General features: G+C 41.7%; 1 protein-coding gene across 3 annotated transcripts in view; it reads right to left on the bottom strand.

Annotated features, from left to right (window-relative positions):
- AP2A2 (adaptor related protein complex 2 subunit alpha 2) overlaps positions 1 to 20492 on the bottom strand; it is a 66634-nt gene that overhangs the window by 11593 nt on the left and 34549 nt on the right. Inside the window, exons 4-16 of one of the 3 annotated variants that reach the window (XM_069965628.1) lie at positions 19313 to 19506; positions 18776 to 18905; positions 17964 to 18065; positions 16117 to 16225; positions 11385 to 11535; positions 10493 to 10661; positions 9997 to 10134; positions 9711 to 9893; positions 9273 to 9370; positions 7782 to 8013; positions 7514 to 7684; positions 6969 to 7115; positions 705 to 871 (exon numbers count right to left, since the gene is read on the bottom strand). In XM_069965628.1, the coding sequence (XP_069821729.1) occupies positions 705 to 871; positions 6969 to 7115; positions 7514 to 7684; positions 7782 to 8013; positions 9273 to 9370; positions 9711 to 9893; positions 9997 to 10134; positions 10493 to 10661; positions 11385 to 11535; positions 16117 to 16225; positions 17964 to 18065; positions 18776 to 18905; positions 19313 to 19506 (1991 nt within the window). Of the gene's footprint in view, positions 1 to 408; positions 487 to 704; positions 872 to 6968; positions 7116 to 7513; positions 7685 to 7781; positions 8014 to 9272; positions 9371 to 9710; positions 9894 to 9996; positions 10135 to 10492; positions 10662 to 11384; positions 11536 to 16116; positions 16226 to 17963; positions 18066 to 18775; positions 18906 to 19312; positions 19507 to 20492 lie in introns of all 3 variants that reach the window. The other 2 variants (XM_069965631.1, XM_069965629.1) reach the window with 2 other exon arrangements.

Genomic DNA, 20492 nt, shown 5'->3' with positions numbered 1-20492 from the left:
CCTCTTCAAGACATATATCCTGAATCTGCACAATACGTCAGACTGTATCAAGGTCCTTGTGGATAAAAAAAAAAAAAAACAATATACTGTAACTACTACAGTACTCCTATAGGCCATACTTTTAGGCACTGAATATACACTATACATTTCCCCAGTGGGTTTTATTTACATTTCTCCTATCCACCTTGTAGTTCTGCACTGTATAGATAACACATACAATGGCACACTCATTGGTTTGCCAAATACAAGACTTTGAAGGTGAAGGCCTTCTCTACAAGGACATGGTTCTTGTACCTCTGCTGCTTTAATACCAAAGACACCTAGAATGAGGAGGCCAGACTGCAGCAGGAAAAAGGAAATGGTAAAAGAAACCGGAAGGGTCTTTCAGATCGGGGTAGTTTTGCTTACTTGTCGAAGAAATCATCTGCCTCCTGACCAGAAAGGTCTGGCTCCCCAGATGCCCCTTCTGCAGACGTTGGGGCATCACTGTATCAGGCATCAGCAGCAAAGAAGAAAACCAAGGGGAAAAGAGGCAGCAACACGAAGTACTGTTAGTTCCCCCAAACCCATCGTTCACTCAGAACTTCTATATAGCCAAACACATTATGGACTATATGGAGTCATTGCTAATGCTATTAAAATCTTGGGGGGTAAACAATAGTTGTCCAAGACCACATACTTATTCATAGGAATGAATAACCTACCTTTCAAAGTTCTCATCTGGCCCTGTAGAGACAGCAGCCCCAGGTAGTGACGTATCTGCAAAGACATCCACAAGCAGACTACCGGATGTGGCAGCAGGGGGTGCACCAGGGCTGGACGCGGAAGATGCTCCCAGACCCAAGAGGTCAGCAGAAGGAGAAGGAGTAGACTGTGGAAAAAAAACAGGGAAATGGGAATCCAAGAATGCCACAGAAGAATCCATGCAAGAGCAAGGAGACCATGCCATGCTATTAGGCACACCATAAGCCTATGCCACCCATACATACAGAATGCACAGTAAGTAATGTACAACGGAAAGGAAGGCAGACGTAGCATGGGCCCAAATTATGGTTTAAAGACTGGATAACACAGAAAGCAGTTTCTCTCCTCCATAAATCGCAAAAGACACATGCTAATTTTCTATATACTGTTAACTAGGTACCACGGGGGGGATTTAAGAAAGTGTAAATATACACCTGGTGTAAAATGCCCACAGCAACCAATCACAGCTCAGCTTTCAGCTCTGGTAAAATATAAGAGGAGCTGTGATTGGTTGCTGTGGGCAGTTTATAATAGGTGTATATTTACACCCTTTTATAAATCTCCCCCCATGTTCATGAACACAGCCAAACTATACGTGATTAGTGAAAACCGCAGAATAAAATGGCCACAAGGACCAGAAACAATCAAGCCTGTTAAACAAAATGCTTACAGTAAATCCAAAGAAACAAGCTTATACCATAGGACCATAAAGAACCAGAAACTCCATACTTTAGCCTGACTTATGTAATGGATTACAACCATTTGAATAAGACAGAGTGCAGTATGTAATAATGGCCAATAGAGATGAGCAAATACGATTTGCTCGAGATGGTATTCGATCAAATATTGGCGTATTTGAAAGATTCGAATTCAATCGAGTAGTGCGGGAAACATTCGAAAGCCCTCCAATTGCAGTTGGCGCTCTTTTTAATCCAATCATCATGCAGGGAGGCTGTGAGGGACTCTGGGAGTACGAACGCAGCACAAAAACGGCGTCTACCCTCATTGGATGGCCGAACCACATGACCTAGAATTTTAAATACTTGGCTCCCGCCTCTCGACTGCAGATGAGCTTTCAACCTAGCCAGGGAAAGATCTTGCAGCAGGGAGAGATAGGTTTTAGTAGCGTTTTGGTTAGGCAGGCTTACTACTGAACCTAAAAGTCCTTTTCAGGGCTAAGATCCAGCGAAAAAGTAATCTCTGAATCTTCTCTAAGTGCTAAGAAATAGATGATATAACAGCAGCATCAGCAGCTGTATTCATTCCAGTACTCTGTGTGTACAAGTGACTTATAGTGTCCCTAGTTTAGCCTACTAACGTTAGCACGTTAACGTTATACATACTGTTCCAGTAGCCCACTAAGGGCACCTGATATATACTGTTCCAGTAGCCCAGTAAAAGGCACGTGATGCATATTGTTCCAATAGCCCAGAAAAAGGCACGTCATACATACTGTTCCAGACACGTTGGTACAGCATGATGCGTGATACGAGCGAATAACATGACGCTCTATGGACGCACATTGGAATGATGTATTTAAAGCTGCGCAAGAAATACGAACTAAATGTGTGAACATTGCCATAAACAGTTGTAAAGCATTCACAAATATTTTTCCTTTACAACTGCAGAGAGTGGCATTATACTGCCATTTTCGGGTGTTGGGTGCACCCAGGCATGCTCCCCCTAATGTCCCAGTGTCATTCCGGAGGTGTTCGCATTGTTTAGGGAGGTTTCATGGGGGACTAGGTGACCTCCAAGTGGTCGAATTTTGATTTCCAAGTGCAGCAAATTTTTTAATTTTAATGGGATCGAATATTCGTTCGAATAGTCGAATCTCGGTGCCTATTCGATTCAAATTCTCGAAAGTCAAATAATTCACTACTCGCTCTGCTCTAGTGGCCACATATATTGGGTACATTTTAATCCAAACATGTAGAAAAAGAAAGCTGAGGGCACTCACCCATCTGGTGCAACGACTTCTTTTATTCATAACATTTGTGGATAAAAGTCCGTACAAACATTAGGACACGCGGGCAGACGCCATACACCTTTACAGCGCCGACATGATGGCCATTTCGCGCGCATGCGCGCTTCTACGGATGACGTCTCTCCAGCAGGTCACAGGTAAAATACCTGGAATGACGTACTGGTAAGAGGCGTTACAAACATGATTAAAAAACCTTTTTTATAAAAACAAACATTTCTCGCTGTACTTTACAAAGAGGGACCTATATAAACATATTTAACTCTATCTTGTCATTTAAACCGCACTTTCCTTGTGCTCCTGTAGTTAGTATATAACGTGCTTCTGTTTTAAGTAGCTGTGTGTTTGTATCTTGTCCTATTTGTGGTGTGATTCTCTTTAGACCTGTGAATGTTAGGCAATTAGTATCTCCGTTATGTTTAGTGTGAACATGCTCTATTATTCTGGTAGTTGTTTTTTTATTTTTTATGGCATATACATGTTCGTAAAACCTGCGGTTAAGAGGCCGCAGAGTTTTACCGATGTAAAACATGCCACATATACATATAATAGCGTAAACTACACTCTTTGTTTTACAACATATGAATTCATTTATATTATATCTGACACCACCCAGAGTTACATGCTTTATCACTTTTGCTTGTGCGCAAAAAGCGCAGTTTCCGCATTTAAACATGCCTTTGGGTGCCGTAGATCCCAGCCACATTGTATTTTCTTTGTTGCTAAATTTACTGTGCACTAATAAATCTTTTAGGTTTTTACACCTTTTAAACGCTATTGTGGGTTTTTCAGTAATACATTTTGACAAAACGGGATCATTATTGATGAGATACCAATTTTTATTTATTACATCTCTAATAACTGAAGCCATTGGACTATATTTGAAGACTAAAGTACAATTTTGTTTACTTAATTGTTCTTTTTCTACAGTACTATTTTTGCTATTATTTTTATTTTTGTTTTTGTATAGTAAGGATTTCCTGTCATTTGAGAACGCTCTTTTCCTTACTATACAAAAACAAAAATAAAAATAATAGCAAAAATAGTACTGTAGAAAAAGAACAATTAAGTAAACAAAATTGTACTTTAGTCTTCAAATATAGTCCAATGGCTTCAGTTATTAGAGATGTAATAAATAAAAATTGGTATCTCATCAATAATGATCCCGTTTTGTCAAAATGTGTTACTGAAAAACCCACAATAGCGTTTAAAAGGTGTAAAAACCTAAAAGATTTATTAGTGCACAGTAAATTTAGCAACAAAGAAAATACAATGTGGCTGGGATCTACGGCACCCAAAGGCATGTTTAAATGCGGAAACTGCGCTTTTTGCGCACAAGCAAAAGTGATAAAGCATGTAACTCTGGGTGGTGTCAGATATAATATAAATGAATTCATATGTTGTAAAACAAAGAGTGTAGTTTACGCTATTATATGTATATGTGGCATGTTTTACATCGGTAAAACTCTGCGGCCTCTTAACCGCAGGTTTTACGAACATGTATATGCCATAAAAAATAAAAAAACAACTACCAGAATAATAGAGCATGTTCACACTAAACATAACGGAGATACTAATTGCCTAACATTCACAGGTCTAAAGAGAATCACACCACAAATAGGACAAGATACAAACACACAGCTACTTAAAACAGAAGCACGTTATATACTAACTACAGGAGCACAAGGAAAGTGCGGTTTAAATGACAAGATAGAGTTAAATATGTTTATATAGGTCCCTCTTTGTAAAGTACAGCGAGAAATGTTTGTTTTTATAAAAAAGGTTTTTTAATCATGTTTGTAACGCCTCTTACCAGTACGTCATTCCAGGTATTTTACCTGTGACCTGCTGGAGAGACGTCATCCGTAGAAGCGCGCATGCGCGCGAAATGGCCATCATGTCGGCGCTGTAAAGGTGTATGGCGTCTGCCCGCGTGTCCTAATGTTTGTACGGACTTTTATCCACAAATGTTATGAATAAAAGAAGTCGTTGCACCAGATGGGTGAGTGCCCTCAGCTTTCTTTTTCTACATGTTTGGATTATTCATCTGCTTATTATTGAGGAGCACCCCACACACGACTGAGCATAGTCCATAGTATCTGATACACGTCCATTGGAAAAGCCACCAGCTGAGAGTAGTGCCGGTGATTTCTATACATGAATACTTGGGTACATTTTAGTTACAGATTTGGGCAGGAGCACTCGACTATGTAAAATGGATGTGAGTCACCTGACTCTCCCCATTCAATGGTAACATTTCAGCATTTGTCTGAATGGGAGCTAAGCTGCTTGAGGCATCTTACTTCCCTGGCGCATTGACAACACATGCATGCTAGGGTAAACCAAGCGTGCACATGGGTTGGTGAGAGAAATAGCTATTAGCTGAGAGGACATTTGGCTACCATATCAGACCCCCTCCCTCACAATCTGACACTCATCCCCTACCCACGGGATAGGGGATAAAGTGTTTTAAGTTGAAATACCCCTTTAAGAGTGTAATGGGACAAGAAAGTAGTAGCAATACTAATGTTAAAAGGGGTTATCCAGTGCTACAAAAACATGGCCACTTTCTTTCAGAGACAGCAACACTCTTGTCTCCAGTTCAGGTGTGGTTTGCAATTAAGCTTCATTCACTTCAATGAAACAGAGTAATGCTGGGTTTACACGTAGCGATAATTCGCCCGATGGTACGATTAACGATTTCGAAGTAACAATTTTTTTTATAACGATCAGCGTTTAGACAGAACGCTATATTGTATGAAAAAAAAAAATTAAATTGTTTTACAATCTAGCACATAAGTTAAATCGGTGAACAACTGTTTACACGGAACGATCTGCAAATTTTTTTTAAATGACGATTTAAGAACATGTTGTAAAATCAAAATGAACAATTTCTTGCTCATTGTTTGATCGTTCGCTGCGTTTACATGTACAATTATCGTTCAAATTCGATCGTTATCGTGCAAATTTGAACGATAATTGTTCCGTGTAAACGCAGCATAAGGGTCCATTTACACAGAAAGATTATCTGACAGATTATCTGCCAAAGATTTGAAGCCAAAACCAGAAACAAACTATAGACAGAGATCAGGTCATAAAGAAAAGCCTGAGATTTTTCCTCTTTTCAAATCCATTCCTGGCTTTGGCTTCAAATCTTTGGCAGATAATCTGTCAGATAATCTTTCTGTGTAAATGGACCCTTACAAAACCTTACCCAAACTGTAGACAAGAGTGGTGCTGCCTCTGGAGGAAAGTGGCCATGTTTATAACCCCTTTAAATATACTGCTTGTAGAAATAGTGGCCGAGGCTGCAGCTACACTGCTTATGGTACTTAACAATGACAACTTCCTCTTTGTGCTACCGACCAAAAGGATCTCCTATCTTAGCCACTAAGGCTGGAATCACACATGGCAGTTTATTGGAAAACTGACACTGCAGTTTTTGTGCCAAAACCCGAAAAGTATCCAACAGGAAAGAGCAGTACATGTCTTTCCTCTATATTGTCCATCCCATTGGAATCCACTCCTGGCTTTGGCCCAAAAACTGCAATGGCAATTTTCCCAAAAAACTGTCATATTTAATTTCAGGCTAAGGGCCAGTTCACATGGAGTAAAATCAGTGGAATTCCGCCATGGAATCCCGCCTACCCTCAAAAGGTGGCAGAATTCCTCAGTGTCAATTCTTTTAGTGGAGAGTGGAGGAGGGCAGAGGCGCATGAGCCACCCCATAGAGACACTTTGTGACATTGAGGCATGCGGGATTCCTCAGCAGATCTCTCTGCCGCTTTTGATCAGTGTGAACATACTCGAACACCTGCACTTTGAGAGGAAAGCACAAATGTTCTACACATAAGGATCCAAGAACATGGGGAATTTTTTGTTTTTTACTAAATAAATGCTTTCACTGCAAGTCTGAACGTCCACAAAGTACAAGACACAAACATGCGTTTCACCAAGAAACACAGCCAAAATAAATGACATTATTTTAAAGGGGTTATCCAGGATTATAAGGACATGGCTGCTTTCTCCCAAAAACAGCTCCACGCCTCTACTCCGGTTGCGTTTGCTATTACATCTTGGCTCCATTTACGTCAATGAAACTTAGTTGCGATACCACATATAAAGGGAGGATAGGAGAGGTGCTGTTTATGAAAGAAAGTGGCCATGTTTTTCAAATCCTCTTGTTTTAGTATACCATGTTATTTAGTATACCATTCCATTCACTCTATGTTAAAAGAACCTGGCAGAATGAGACAGCTGCAGCAGAATGGCTCAGTGCAGAATGTGGGGGCTGGCTGCAGGGTGTGAGGGGTGTCAGGAAGGATAATGGACGAGGGCGCGCCCTGCATACAAGATGTTCTTCAAACACGTTCATGAAGGAAAGAGGCTGCATCAGTAACATGGTAAACAGGAAATGTACACAGATTAATAGCATAAACTCAAGAGCAATAATCCAACATATTTACCCTCACTTCTACCTGTGGTTTATTCCTATTTAAACAGGTCTACTTACAACATACCTCCAACTATGGCTAACACCACATCTCCATTACAGAAATAACAATGAGACGGGACACAGCCTCTAGGGACTGAAGCATAGACAAAGCAATAGAACGGGGATGGGGAACCTGCATCGATCCAGCTGTTGCTAAACTACAATTCCCATAATGCAAAGCTTTGGCTACCCAGTTATAATGACAACTGTAATTTAGCATTGGCTGGGGGTCTGAAGGTTCCCCATCCCTGCACATACTATAGCAGAAGAGGAATTACACATGGACATACCGCTGTGCTAACAGGGGCGGGCTCAGTGCCCCCATTCACGTCAGAGTTGTTCTTCTCCTTTTTAGTGTCTTCCAAGTCAGCGACTGTATTAGGACCTTTCTTCTTCTTTAATTTAGCCAAGATGGATGACTCTCTCTCAGGGAATGGAGGCATCTCCTCTAACACTGTGGCCTTACAATTGCATAAAAAGGCATTGGTTAGTGTAAACTGATGCTGGGGAATAAGCTTCAACCTATTCTGAATCCCCCAAACTCTTGATGTAACATACCAAGATGTCATTGCTAGCTATGGAGCTAAGACGTAGATATTCCACTGCTCTTTGCTGAAGCTCCACGTCAGCATTTCTGAGCTGGCTGTCGCTCCGCAGCACATCCTGGATTGTGGGCTTAATTTCAGGGAACAAGTTAATAAATTTGATGTAGGCCGAGAGGAGCAGTGCTCGAGTTGGGACACTGCACAGGTGGAACTTGGAGTGCAGCAAATTAAACTGGATCAGGGGGCTGGAGAGACAAGACACCCACATTACTAACAGTCTGCTACAAGATGATGGTCACCTGCAGATTAACACACTGAGAAATCTACCCGATTACTGCTGCAAACCAAAAAAGTATGGAATGTCAAAGTATTATATTATTACAACAGAAAAGAAATGCTAATACTGTCTCTCTTTTTAATAATTTGTTTCCGATAATGTAACAAATAACCCACAATCCTTAAATTTTCTTCATCTTTTCATTGACGCTATTCACTGCGCGGTAATATTGGTATATTTTACTTGATCGGACAATTGCGCACGCTACAATATATAATATGTTAAATAATTTTTAGGCGTTTTCTTTTTAAAATGGGAAAGGGGGGTAATTTAAACTTTTATTGGGGAAACAATTTTTTTTTAATACACTTTTTAAGACTATTACACACAATCGTTAGACTGCATATACTGTTCATTGCAATGTTACTGCTATGAAGCAGACTCTGCTAATCGGACGGCACGGAGGTAACTATAACACCTCTGGCAGTCAGGGAAAACGATCAGGTCCCCAACAGTCACACTGCAATAACAGGAGTACAATCCCTGTCACTAACACTTAAACACAGTGATGTTTAAAGGGTTTATGGTGGTCGGCTCTCTATGAAGCAAGATCAGCTCCTGCACATTATAATGTGCCCGCTTGTCATGATGTGTCAACTAACTGCTTTTCATGACAAGCCGGCAAGGGAGAGCTCTCGGTTGCACCACTTCCTCCCACCGCCCATCTGCGCTGATAACTTAAGCAGATGAGAGGAGGGTGGAACATGTTGCGGGCACTGTGGACATTGCATGTGGACCAACACACAAAGTCCAATAGCTGCCCAATGTCACAGAGACAATGGTAACATGGGGCAGCTCTTGATGATTGACTGCAACTTACTCCCCCCCCCCTCATCTCATCTGTGGAAGTTATTGGCACAGATGGACAGAGGGAGTAAGCAAAGTGCCGGAAAGCAGAAGAGGTGGAACATTTTCTGCTCTTCACATAAAACCCCTTTAAATAGAGATAAGCAAACTTACAATAAGTTCGGGTTCTGGACACTGTGTATTTGAATCCGAATGGCTGGTGAATATGGATGCAGCCCTAGGGCTACCTGAAATAGATACAGCCAAAGTCCTCCAGTCTATCTATCTATATATAGATCCTTATGTCTTTCCTCCAGTACAGCCCTTTAAGGGGTAAAACTCACCCATCACTTCTAGTTAATGGCATGAAGTGCTACATACCTAGATCGTGGATCACCAGCTATGAGGTTTCCAAACTCGCCTAAAATGTACCCTCCAACCTTGACCAAATTTTCATGGCAGGCAGGAGCCTGCAAAGCCTGGAAAATACAAGAAAAACTTAGATGACATTAAGATGAATGACAATATTTTCTATAACTGTTCAATCTATATGAGGCCTGCAGCAACCAATGCACTGAAAAAATAACGTATGGAAAAAAAAAAAGAGTCGGCCACATAAATATCTGCAACAAATCCGTTGTGTGCAAATAAACCATTAGGCTCTGTTCACACACACACACAGCAGGTTTGTGGCAGCTCTGTGACTGAGTGGGATGTCATCAAAAAGAGAAATAACAGCACAGGAGCAGGGATCAGAAGATCTGACAGCTGTGGTTCCAGAGAATAAATAGCAGAATACGCCTTATTTACATGCCTCACCTCAAAGACAGTCTTGGCTGCATAACCCTGCACGTCATCTCTGTTAATGACAATCTGGATCACTCTGTACCAGACCTCTTCGCTGACATAGTCTCCTGCTATACGAATGAGGTTGAGGATGGTGTCCACATACCATGTGTAATCCACTGCATACTTTTCCGCTAGAATTGCTACCTTAAGCACCTGAAAAAAAAAAACCGATAGGCACTCACACATTGGACAGCTACCCAAAAGCAAATATTTGAGAGGGGAAAAAAATCTTCATTTATTAGTGAGTGGCACTCACAATCTCCTCACGAATGGAGTAGTCAGCCGTCTCCAAGTAGTTCAGCATCTCTGCTACTATCTGCTGGGCGTTGCTCCTGTCACACATGGCATATAGGAGATCCACTGCCCGCTGGCGCACACTCACATCCCTTTCTGTCTGTAGAGTACATGGCAGAGGATTAGTTTCAGCATAAAAGTGTCTCCTGTTGTATTTGCTAGTATCATAACAAGATTCTCACTAGACGTCTAAGGAGAGAAAACTATTGGAAACATACACAGTACAGACCCCAACTTCTGACTATCCTGCTAGTGTCTAAGCCCAGTGACGTAGGTCAGACTAGTGCTAAGATAGCTTAGGTAAAGGAGGCCTAAGCGTCACATGAAGCCCCTAATGTCATTGGCTGGAAAACAAGATTTAAAATAAAAAAAATATATATTAAAAAAAAAAAATTCCAACTCCATAAACATTGGAATATTGACAGAATACTGACAGATCTACGACCTAACACACTTACCTTTAGTGCATTGATCACAGTTTCAATATGGGTCTTGACAGCCTCGTGCGAGAACTCCGAACTAGCCAAGGTACACATGCTCTCCAATGCCAGGTAGCGCAGGTTGGTCTCCCGATGCTGCAGGAACTGGCCCAGCTGGTTGCATGCCCGGACCAGCAGATTGGGCTCACTGGAGAGCAGGACAGAAGAGACACAGCTATGTGTAATGGCCTGGTAGTCTGTTGTGCTGTACTGCCTTCAGGGCTGCAGAATTGGAAAGACCTGAATGCAGCTGGCATTTAAAGCTACAACGGAGGTTGGCTGCTAAGGAGTAAGGTGGTCTTGGTCAACCTCTCTCTCTCCACTGGTTGGTGAAAGAATTATCCAGTATGAGGTACAGCTTAAACACTATGATATGGGACCAGACAGGTGGGATTTGTTCCCGTGAATCTGATATCTAAAATTTTTGTATACTATAGCCACTATAATTTGTAAAGTTATAACTGCAGATCAGCATGTAGGACTGACATGCAAAGTCGTGATGTTGTATTATGTGAACAGCGGCTATAAGTAGTACATCGGGTCTGGCACTGCTCTTTTAGCTCTTCAATCTGTAAACTTTAGAGATGAAGAACCTCGAGCATGCTCGAGTCGATCCGAACCCGAACTTTCGGCATTTGATTAGCGGTGGCTGCTGAACTTGGATAAAGCCCTAAGGCTATGTGGAAATCATGGATATAGTCATTGGCTGTATCCATGTTTTCCAGACAACCTTAGAGCTTTATCCAAGTTCAGCAGCCCCAGCTAATCAAATACCGAACGTCCGGGTTCGGATCGACTCGAACCCAAACCTGGTTCGCTCATCTCTAGTAAACTTATATGACCGAGACATTTACCTAAAATCCAGACTTACCTGTCATGGTAGATGATGAGACTGATGGCCTCAAACAACACAGCATTCTTGGCATTGGAGTGCTGCACTTTCTTGGATTTGGGGGGTTCCTGGGCCTTATTTAAAATGGTCTCCAAGCATTCAGTCAGCCGTCCTCGGATCGCAGGGTCCTCTGCAAGGAAGTCATGTGTCAGCAACAAGAAAATGTTCTAAATGCTATCCCATCATATACCATTAAGGCTAAGATGTTTCATCCTCAATACCGGTAACAAATTTGTACATTACTTCTTTAAAAAAAAAAAAAAAAAAACTTCAGTCTTCTAGGACTTAGCTGCTGTATGTCCTGCAGGAAGTGGTGTATTTTATTCAGTCTGACAGAGCACTCTGCTTCCTCTCTGTGTCTATAGGTACTGTGTCTAGCTGCTAAGTATTCGACTCAGGATTTTAAATAGAAATTTACAAATCTATATCTCTTTCTGGCATCAGTTGATATGAAAAATAATTTTTAAAAAATTAACGTAAACCCTTCTGGGATAAACATTAGAGAAGAGCGAACCGGATTTTCACGCACAACCACCTCTAGGGTTTACAGAGAATGGTCCGAAAAAGAAAACATCCAGTGAGCGGCAGTTCTGTGGGCGGAAATGCCTTGTTGATGCCAGAGGTCAGAGGAGAATGGGCAGACTGGTTCGAGCTGATAGAAAGGCAACAGTGAATCAAATAGCCAACCGTTACAACCAAGGTAGGCAGAAGAGCATCTCTGAACGCACAGTACGTCCTGCTGCTGTAGCCCATCTGCCTCAAAGTTGAAGACCACACCGGGTGCCACTCCTTTCAGCTAAGAACAGGAAACTGAGGCTACAATTTGCACAAGCTCATCGAAATTGGACAGTAGAAGATTGGAAAAACGTTGCCTGGTCTGACGAGTCTCGATTTCTGCTGCGACATTCGGATGGTAGGGTCAGAATTTGGCGTCAACAACATGAAAGCATGGATCCATCCTGCCTTGTATCAACGGTTCAGGCTGGTGGTGGTGGTGTCATGGTGTGGGGAATATTTTCTTGGCACTCTTTGGGCCCCCTGGTACCAATTGAGCATCGTTGCAACGCCACAGCCTACCTGAGTATTGTTGCTGACCATGTCCATCCCTTTATGACCACAATGTACCCAACATCTGATGGCTACTTTCAGCAGGTTAATGCGCCATGTCATAAAGCTAGAATCATCTCAGACTGGTTTCTTGAACATGACAATGAGTTCACTGTACTCAAATGGCCTCCACAGTCACCAGATCTCAATCCAATAGAGCATCTTTGGGATGTGGTGGAACGGGAGATTCGCATCATGGATGTGCAGCCGACAAATCTGCGGCAACTGTGTGATGCCATCATGTCAATATGGACCAAAATCTCTGAGGAATGTTTCCAGCACCTTGTTGTATCTATGCCACAAAGAATTGAGGCAGTTCTGAAGGCAAAAGGGGGTCCAACCCGTTACTAGCATGGTGTACCTAATAAAGTGGCCGGTGAGTGTATGTATTCTAGGCTATTAGCATAAGGGCAGACTAGATGGCCCAGGTGGTCTTTTCTGTCAACAATCCGTGTTTCTATAATGTATACCAGGGAAGCGCACACAGACTATTTACTATTCCCTACAACAGATACAGTCCTGAAAGGTAACAGTTAAACCTGAGGAAAGATTATCCTACAGACACATGCAGCCAGCGGATCCCCACCTCTGTAGTGTCTATAATATAAACATAGAGCAGCGAAGACAATGAGCAGATGACAGGTCCGGAGCATTGTCAGACACCACAGATAGACGAGAATATCATCACACATGCCATTCCGCAAATCCTTAATGGCCACAAATTAGCATATTACATGCAACCTACAGTACAATGCTGAAACAACTTCTGAATGTTGGCAATGTGGGGTAATATTCCTATTTTAGAAAATAAGAATTGTAATTATCCACCTTTGTAACTATCAGAACTGGGGCATAATAAAGGCATTACAAGTAAACATTTACCTATGCCGTTTCAAAATGAGATATGGCATGCCATCATAAGAACTGTCCATTTTCCCAATAGGAAGCATCTTATACCAACTAACATGTTTCCTTCAACATGGCTGATACTAATAAAAAGCAATGGCGAAACAGAACTAGAACAGGACCGAGCTGCAGTACCCGGCACAGTCATTACAAAGTGTATTAACCCTTAGAGGACCGGGCCTATTTCAAATTTTGCATTTTCATTTTCCTCCTTGTGCGTAAAAGGTGGCAGTTGCATTTTTTTCACCTAGAAACCCACATGATACCTTATTTTTTGTGCCACTAATTGCACTTTGCAATGACAGGCTGTATTTTTTCATAAAAGTACACCGCAAAAGCAGAAAAAAATTAAATGCTTGGTGAAATTGAAAAAAAAAAAATAATTTTTTTTTATTTGGAGGGTTTTTGTTTTTACGCCTTTCGCCCTGGGGTAAAACTGACTTGTTCCTCAAGTTGTTACGATTACAACGATATGTAACATGTATAACTTTTATTTTATCTGATGGCTTTTAAAAAATTAATTTGATTGCGCATATGCGACTTTTTGAACGCTTTTTATTACAATTTTTCTGCATTTGATGCGAACAAAAATGCATATTTTTGCACTTTGGGATTTTTTTTTTTGAGCTTACGCCGTTTACCGTGCGAGATCAGGAATGTGATAAATTAATAATTTGGGCAATTACACACGCGGTGATACCAAACATGTTTATTTATTTATAACAAGGGAAAAGGGGGTTGATTTAAACTTTTATTAGGGGAGGGGGCTTTTTATTAATAATTGCACTTTTTTTTTTTTTTTTTTTTTTTTTTTTTAACACTTCTACTAGAAGCCCCCCCTGGGGGACTTCTAGTATAAGCACACTGATCTCTCATTGAGATCTATGCAGTATAGTTATACTGCATAGATCAATAAGATCAGCACTCAATTGCTTTCGGCTGCTGCATCTGAATAATTAATAAGCGGGCACTGCGATCGGCCCGTGCCCACTAATAGCCGTGGTCCCGGGCTACAAGCAGCATCCAGGACCTCCGCGGTTTAGAGACTAGCCAGATATCCCTCCGGGAAGGACCACTTAATATGGTGGTTTTCTTACAGGAGCCACCCCTTGGCTGGGGCCTTTCTGGAGGAATATCTTGCTAGTCCTGTGTTTCAAGATTCTTAAATGAGGCTCCACGGGCTCTTTTTTTGCATACTCATTTTTCCCAGGGAGCATTGCACCTGCTCCACACTGATGAGGGGCAACACCCCGAAACAGCTGTATGTAGATGGTTACCTGGCCTTGGTTTTTCCTTTGTCATTACATTGACTTAGGGTCACTTAATATGGTGGTTTTGGTGATTTCCCTACAGAAGCCACCCCCCCCCCTTGGCTGGGTCCTTCCTGAAGGGATATCTGGCTACTCCTGTGTTTTGAGACTCATAAATGAGGCTCCACTGGCTCTTCTTTTGCACTACAAAGTGTAGTGTACTCTTTCAAATCAACTGGTGTCAGAAAGTTCCAAAGATTTGTAATTTACTTCTATTAATAAAAAAAATTACACTTTTCCGGTACTTATCAGTTGCTATATGTTCTGCAGGAAGTGGTGTTTTCTTTCCAGTCTGACACAGTGCTCTCTGCTGCCACCTCTGTCTGTGACAGGAACTGCTGAGAGCGGCAGCAATTCCCCATAGAAAATCCCTCCTGCTCTCCAGACAGGAAAGAAAACTCCACTTCCATACAGCTGCTAATAAGTACTGGAAGGCTTGAAATTTTTTAAACAGCAATAAATTACAAATCTCTGGCACCTGTTAATATAAAAGTTTTTTTTTTTCTTGCTAGACCATCCCTTTTAACCAGTGACTTTCTGGGCAGGCATTTCCTGCAGGGTCAGAACATCAGAGGAAACAAGAAGCAGCGCAAGGGGACCTGACACTGTCAGAATAGCAGCCGTAGGGTAACCAGGGACGGTGATGTAAGAAAAAATTCTAACACTAAAATAACTCTTTAAACATAAGAAATTTAGATTATCCCAATGCCAGCCAGCCATCTAGCTAGAGCATTGTCAGAGCAGTACATAAAAGAGAATAATCACTCAGAAGCAAAAGGGGGGAAATATAGGACAGCTTTCCCCTGGTGAAGCAGGACATGAAAGAAAACTATCTTTGGACATGAGTAATATTTGAGAACGTGCACATTATAGACATTAAACCTTTCTTTCCATAAACCTGCCCCATTATAGGATGCTTCAGAAATGCAGATTGAGGCCTCTCTGGATTAAAGATGTAGGACAGTAGGAGCAGCCCTTCCTTCCCCTTCAATCCCAAATCTTACAGCCACAAGTCAATCTGTTTACATCCCCAGGTTCAATCGTTTACCTATATTCTACAGATTTGATTCCTTATCATTCACGATAATTCAAAGCATATAATCTGCCAGATCCTCCTTGGACTCTTGAGTATGGTTCACCTGCCCTACACCTACTTTACTATACACGGCAGGATTTTTATTGCGTATCCTGCCGCCAGCCTGAAATGAACGCCCAACTCTTCCAAATTGAAAGACTCTGTAATACAATTTTTTTTATTCATTCAAGTACACTAAAGAATGACCAGACAAGGAAGAGCGAGTTATGTTTTCCGTCTGCAGTATGGACTCTAAGCGACGTCCCACCTCCCATTAATAGGTTACTGCGGCTATGCCGGGCACCATTATTACCTGGGGGCGGGTAACACTGTAACAGCCTGAGCAATTTCACAGAGAGCCAGGGAGCAGGAACAAAATAGTATGTGTAATCCTGAAGGTCTGTGGAGGCCGAGGTGACAATCTGCAAATGGAAACGCATAAAGATGAAGTGCGAAAATGTGAGCGCAACCTGTTATATTTATACTGAGAAAGATATGAAGCACAATTCTGCCTTTAGCACCTACTTCAATCTATGTCACAAACCGAGGGATTCTGCAAATTACGTTACTATTTTTGCAGCGATTTGTTTCATATCCATTTCCTCCATTTATATCATTGCTTCAAAAATTCACTGGTTGCCTCGGAAACAAGAAAGTAGCTTCCCCCCACTTTAAGGACACAATATGCACTTTAGTTTTACACTCATTTTAGGTGATAGGCCAAAGGGAATAGCTAGCCTCAGTCTACAGTAGCATTTTGTCAGTGTTTCCACCACTTTTCACAGCACACCACTCTCATAAAGCCTCATAACACAGTGGGGTCTGTTGTTCACTATTCAGACATGAGATGTGATAATAACAGAAGCCCGGCGTGTTTCAAACTAGAAAGAGATCATCCTTACCCAAGTGCAATCTGAGCAGAAAACTGGGCCAACACATTGTTAATAATAATAATCATGACAAGAATATCTTGGACACTTGGTTGTGGCTGGTTGCCTGAGTAGCACCCAGAAGATCCGATTCCCTATCACAACACATCAGTGTGAACACAGCCTTATAGTAGGGAGCTTAATGGTATCCAATAACAGCCACCCACTCAAAAAGGGCAGTGATTGTACAATGGTTTACCCTATAAAGACCCCCTTCACATTTTCTGGAAATCTATTGGGCACGGCCACCCTTCAGGATTTTTCCTTAAAAGTGTCCGTGCCGGAATATAGACCCGGGAATCTTAAGACATGTCCTATAATTTTCAGGAATCCTGGTACAAATGCCCCATAGACCCTATAGGGGCATCTGGAAATCCATACAGCTCCAGATGTGTAGCCGGAAGTTGTCCAGAATTCTAGACGCACTGCTTAAAAGGCCAGCAGCAGCACCTGGGCAAGTGTCACCTAATTAGGAGGGCATAGAGTTAAATGCAGTGCTATGTTTGACAGGGCTGGGAGCCACCCCCCGATCTGGTCAATCACTGTTCTGGCCAGAGTCAGCATTATGCTTCCAGCCACAAGAGGCCGCTCCCCCAACCCTTGTGTTGCGGCACACAAGTGACGTCACTCATGCACTCACAAAGCCCGATGACAGAGGGAGAAGCCAGAGGGTAGCACTGATGCAGACTACAGCTGGTATGATTTTACGGTAGGAAAACACTGATTCTTTCCTAAAGCCTCCTGAAAGGCTTCCTGATCAGTGTTTCCAGACTGTTAAAATGGCCACAGAAGTGTGAAGGAGGCCCTAGTCAGTGACTGCTCCACATAGGACCATGCTCTGAAACAGCAATTATCCTATCATTCACTTTATGCTGGAGGTCAATCACTTATTATAATATAAATAGTTTGGCACTATTGGGTGTGTCAGTACACACTCCCGTCACTTTATATTCCTATATAATACTGACAGGGGTTTTACAGTCTGTGTGACTGATCTTTAGTACCAGACCTAGCAACTACCAAAACATTGGTGTTAGGCTCCGTTCACACAGAGCAAAACTGGCGGAATTCCGCGGCGGAGAATCCCACCAGCCTCCATGTCGTAATGCCAGACTATGGAAGGCTCGTCCGCTTCCTCTCTCCCCGCTGAAGAATAAATTCTGGAGTCTCTCTACACGTTCACTGTCAAGCTAGAAGTCATAACAAACAGGGAGTGCAGATTTGTTATTACCCTACTCAGCCGAGACACTGCCAGGGAGACAGAGGTCTTGAACTCCTCAGGATTCTTCTGTGCCAAGGTAGTGATGAGACTGGTGGCTGCGGTGACAACTCCCTACAAGACAATATAGAAAAAAGTCCAGATAACAGTTTATAGAGAACCAGATATCATCATCTTTAAAACCTTTAAACTTTAATATAATAACCTAGCTCTATAACACAGAGAAAACAATCGTCTCCTCATAAACATTTATAGAAGGTACATGTATGGAAATCTTAACATAGCAAATACTAAACATACCATAATATAGCCTAAATATATACATTTTTATTAATGCAGTTGTGTTAAAGGAGAAATCTGGTGAAAATTCTTATTAAAGTTTTGTATTGCCCCTGAAAAGTTATACAAAATCACCAATATATGCTTATAAAGTCCTTTTTTCCCTGCACTTACTATTGCATCAAGGTTTCACTTCCTGGATAAAATGGTGATGTCATGACCCAACTCCCAGAGCTGTGCGGGCTGTGGCTGCTGTAGAGGATGATGGCAGAGGGATGCTCAGTCTCCCTCCAGTGCCCTGTGTCCCTCAGTGTCCCCCCCCCCCATCATCCTCTCCAGCAGCCCCACCAACTGGACTCCTAAAGCCTGGACAGATCAGAGATTTTAATCTATATGTTACAAGTTATACTCAATCTTTTTCCACAAAGATACATATCCATTCGACTTCTCGTGCCCCATAATACAAAAAAGATATATCTGATAGCATGATGGCAACAGGTTTCCTTTAAGCATGATACTAAATACCACTCCTCACTTTGTCTTACCAGATGCTGATCATTAAGAAGATGAACCACCCTTGAGGTCCACTCATTGGTAAGTACAAGATCAGGAGATGTGCGGTAGAGCCGTAGTAGACAGAGGGCGGCACTCTGTTTAACACTGTCCATTGTGTCTCTAAAAACATTGAAATGAGAAATACACTTTAGACAGTTACAAGTATATAGTGAGCACATAGACATTTGTTCTACAGGGACATAGCAGCACTTATAAACTACTAATAAATTGCATAGAAACTACATTGCACTACTGACAGATTCTTATAACATGTACTCCTCCAATACTTCAAAAATGGTGCTTTTCTTAAAGGGGATATGCAAGCTTGGAAAAATACTGATGCTTTCCTCCAGGGGTGAAGCTGTTTGACAAGTTTTCCTAATCATGTACCAACCATTAGGAATCCAGTACCCTTATATAAAGCATCCATGTGAATTAAAAGGCCCCCTCTTAAATGTAGCCCTACAATGTAAAGTACCGAATACTGTAAGAGGAGCTAATATTACAGGTAGTGAGGCCAGACTTACCCAGCAACCAGTATCCTGGGAATCTCTCCGGCAAAGGCTTCTGCCATCTCTCGGCTTCCCACATTGGCAATGCAGTGCAAGGCCAGTCCCATAAAAGTGGGGTTGCGGCTGGACAGGTCATTTTTGATGGCGTTGTTAATGAGACGGATGAGTTCACTGTTGGAGTTCACCAGCACCGAGATGAAGAGGTAACCCTGAAAGAACAAAGTTAAATCTTCAAAGGGAATGTATCACCTAGATTTTTTACTGATTATAGACAGATACTGAAGCATGTTCTTTAATTTCTAATCTGTTTATACTTTCTGGTTGTAATTTAAAAAAAAAAAAAAATTTCATTTTATTTTTGTATATTATGAGAGCAGCCATCTTGCCTGAGCTATTTTTATAAAAAAAAAATTAGGCCCAGATTCATCAAAGGATGTAAAATATCGACTGGTGTAAACTTCCAACTGCAACCAATCACAGATCAGCTTTCATTTTACCAGAGCTGGAAGCTGAGCTGTGACTGGTTGCTGTGAGCAGTTTACACCAGTCTATATTTTACACCCTTTGATCTAGGGCTGGGCGATAATGGCCTAAATCAATATCGCGGTTTATCATACATGTCGTCGCGGTAACGATAAATTGAACGATAATTATGACACGCCCCTTTTAAAAGCCACACCTCTTTTGAAAACCCTATTTTCCAATGGTTATACAAACGTGGATTTATTCCATATAACAATGTGCAGCAAACTTCACAAGTAATACACAATGTTTTGGCATTTCCTACGCCATTTTCAAGTAGCACTTGAAAATGGCATAGAAGACGCCAAAATGTCATACATTACTTGTGAAGTTTGCTGCACATTGTTATATGGAATAAATTCACGTTTTCACGTTTGTATTGCCATCGGAGTGCTGCAGAGTATTTTTTTACTAGCTGACTTGGTCAAAAGGTCTGGGATTCGTCTGCTGGCACCCACAGTTCGTTTAGTGTGCGGCCTATATTGTTAGCTATATCTATCTATCTATCTCCTATCTATCTATCTATCTCCTATCTATCTATCTATCTATCTCCTATCTACCTATCTATCTATCTATCTCCTAATCTATCTACCTATCTACCTATCTACCTATCTATCTATCTACCTATCTATCTATCCAGCGTGTGTGTGTGTGCGTGTGTGTGTGTGTGTAT

Source organism: Dendropsophus ebraccatus, chromosome 4 (genome assembly GCF_027789765.1).
Source record: "Dendropsophus ebraccatus isolate aDenEbr1 chromosome 4, aDenEbr1.pat, whole genome shotgun sequence".
NCBI lineage: Eukaryota > Metazoa > Chordata > Amphibia > Anura > Hylidae > Dendropsophus > Dendropsophus ebraccatus.
The sequence above is the reverse complement of the archived record's forward strand: the minus strand, read 5'-3'. Positions and strand labels throughout refer to the sequence as shown.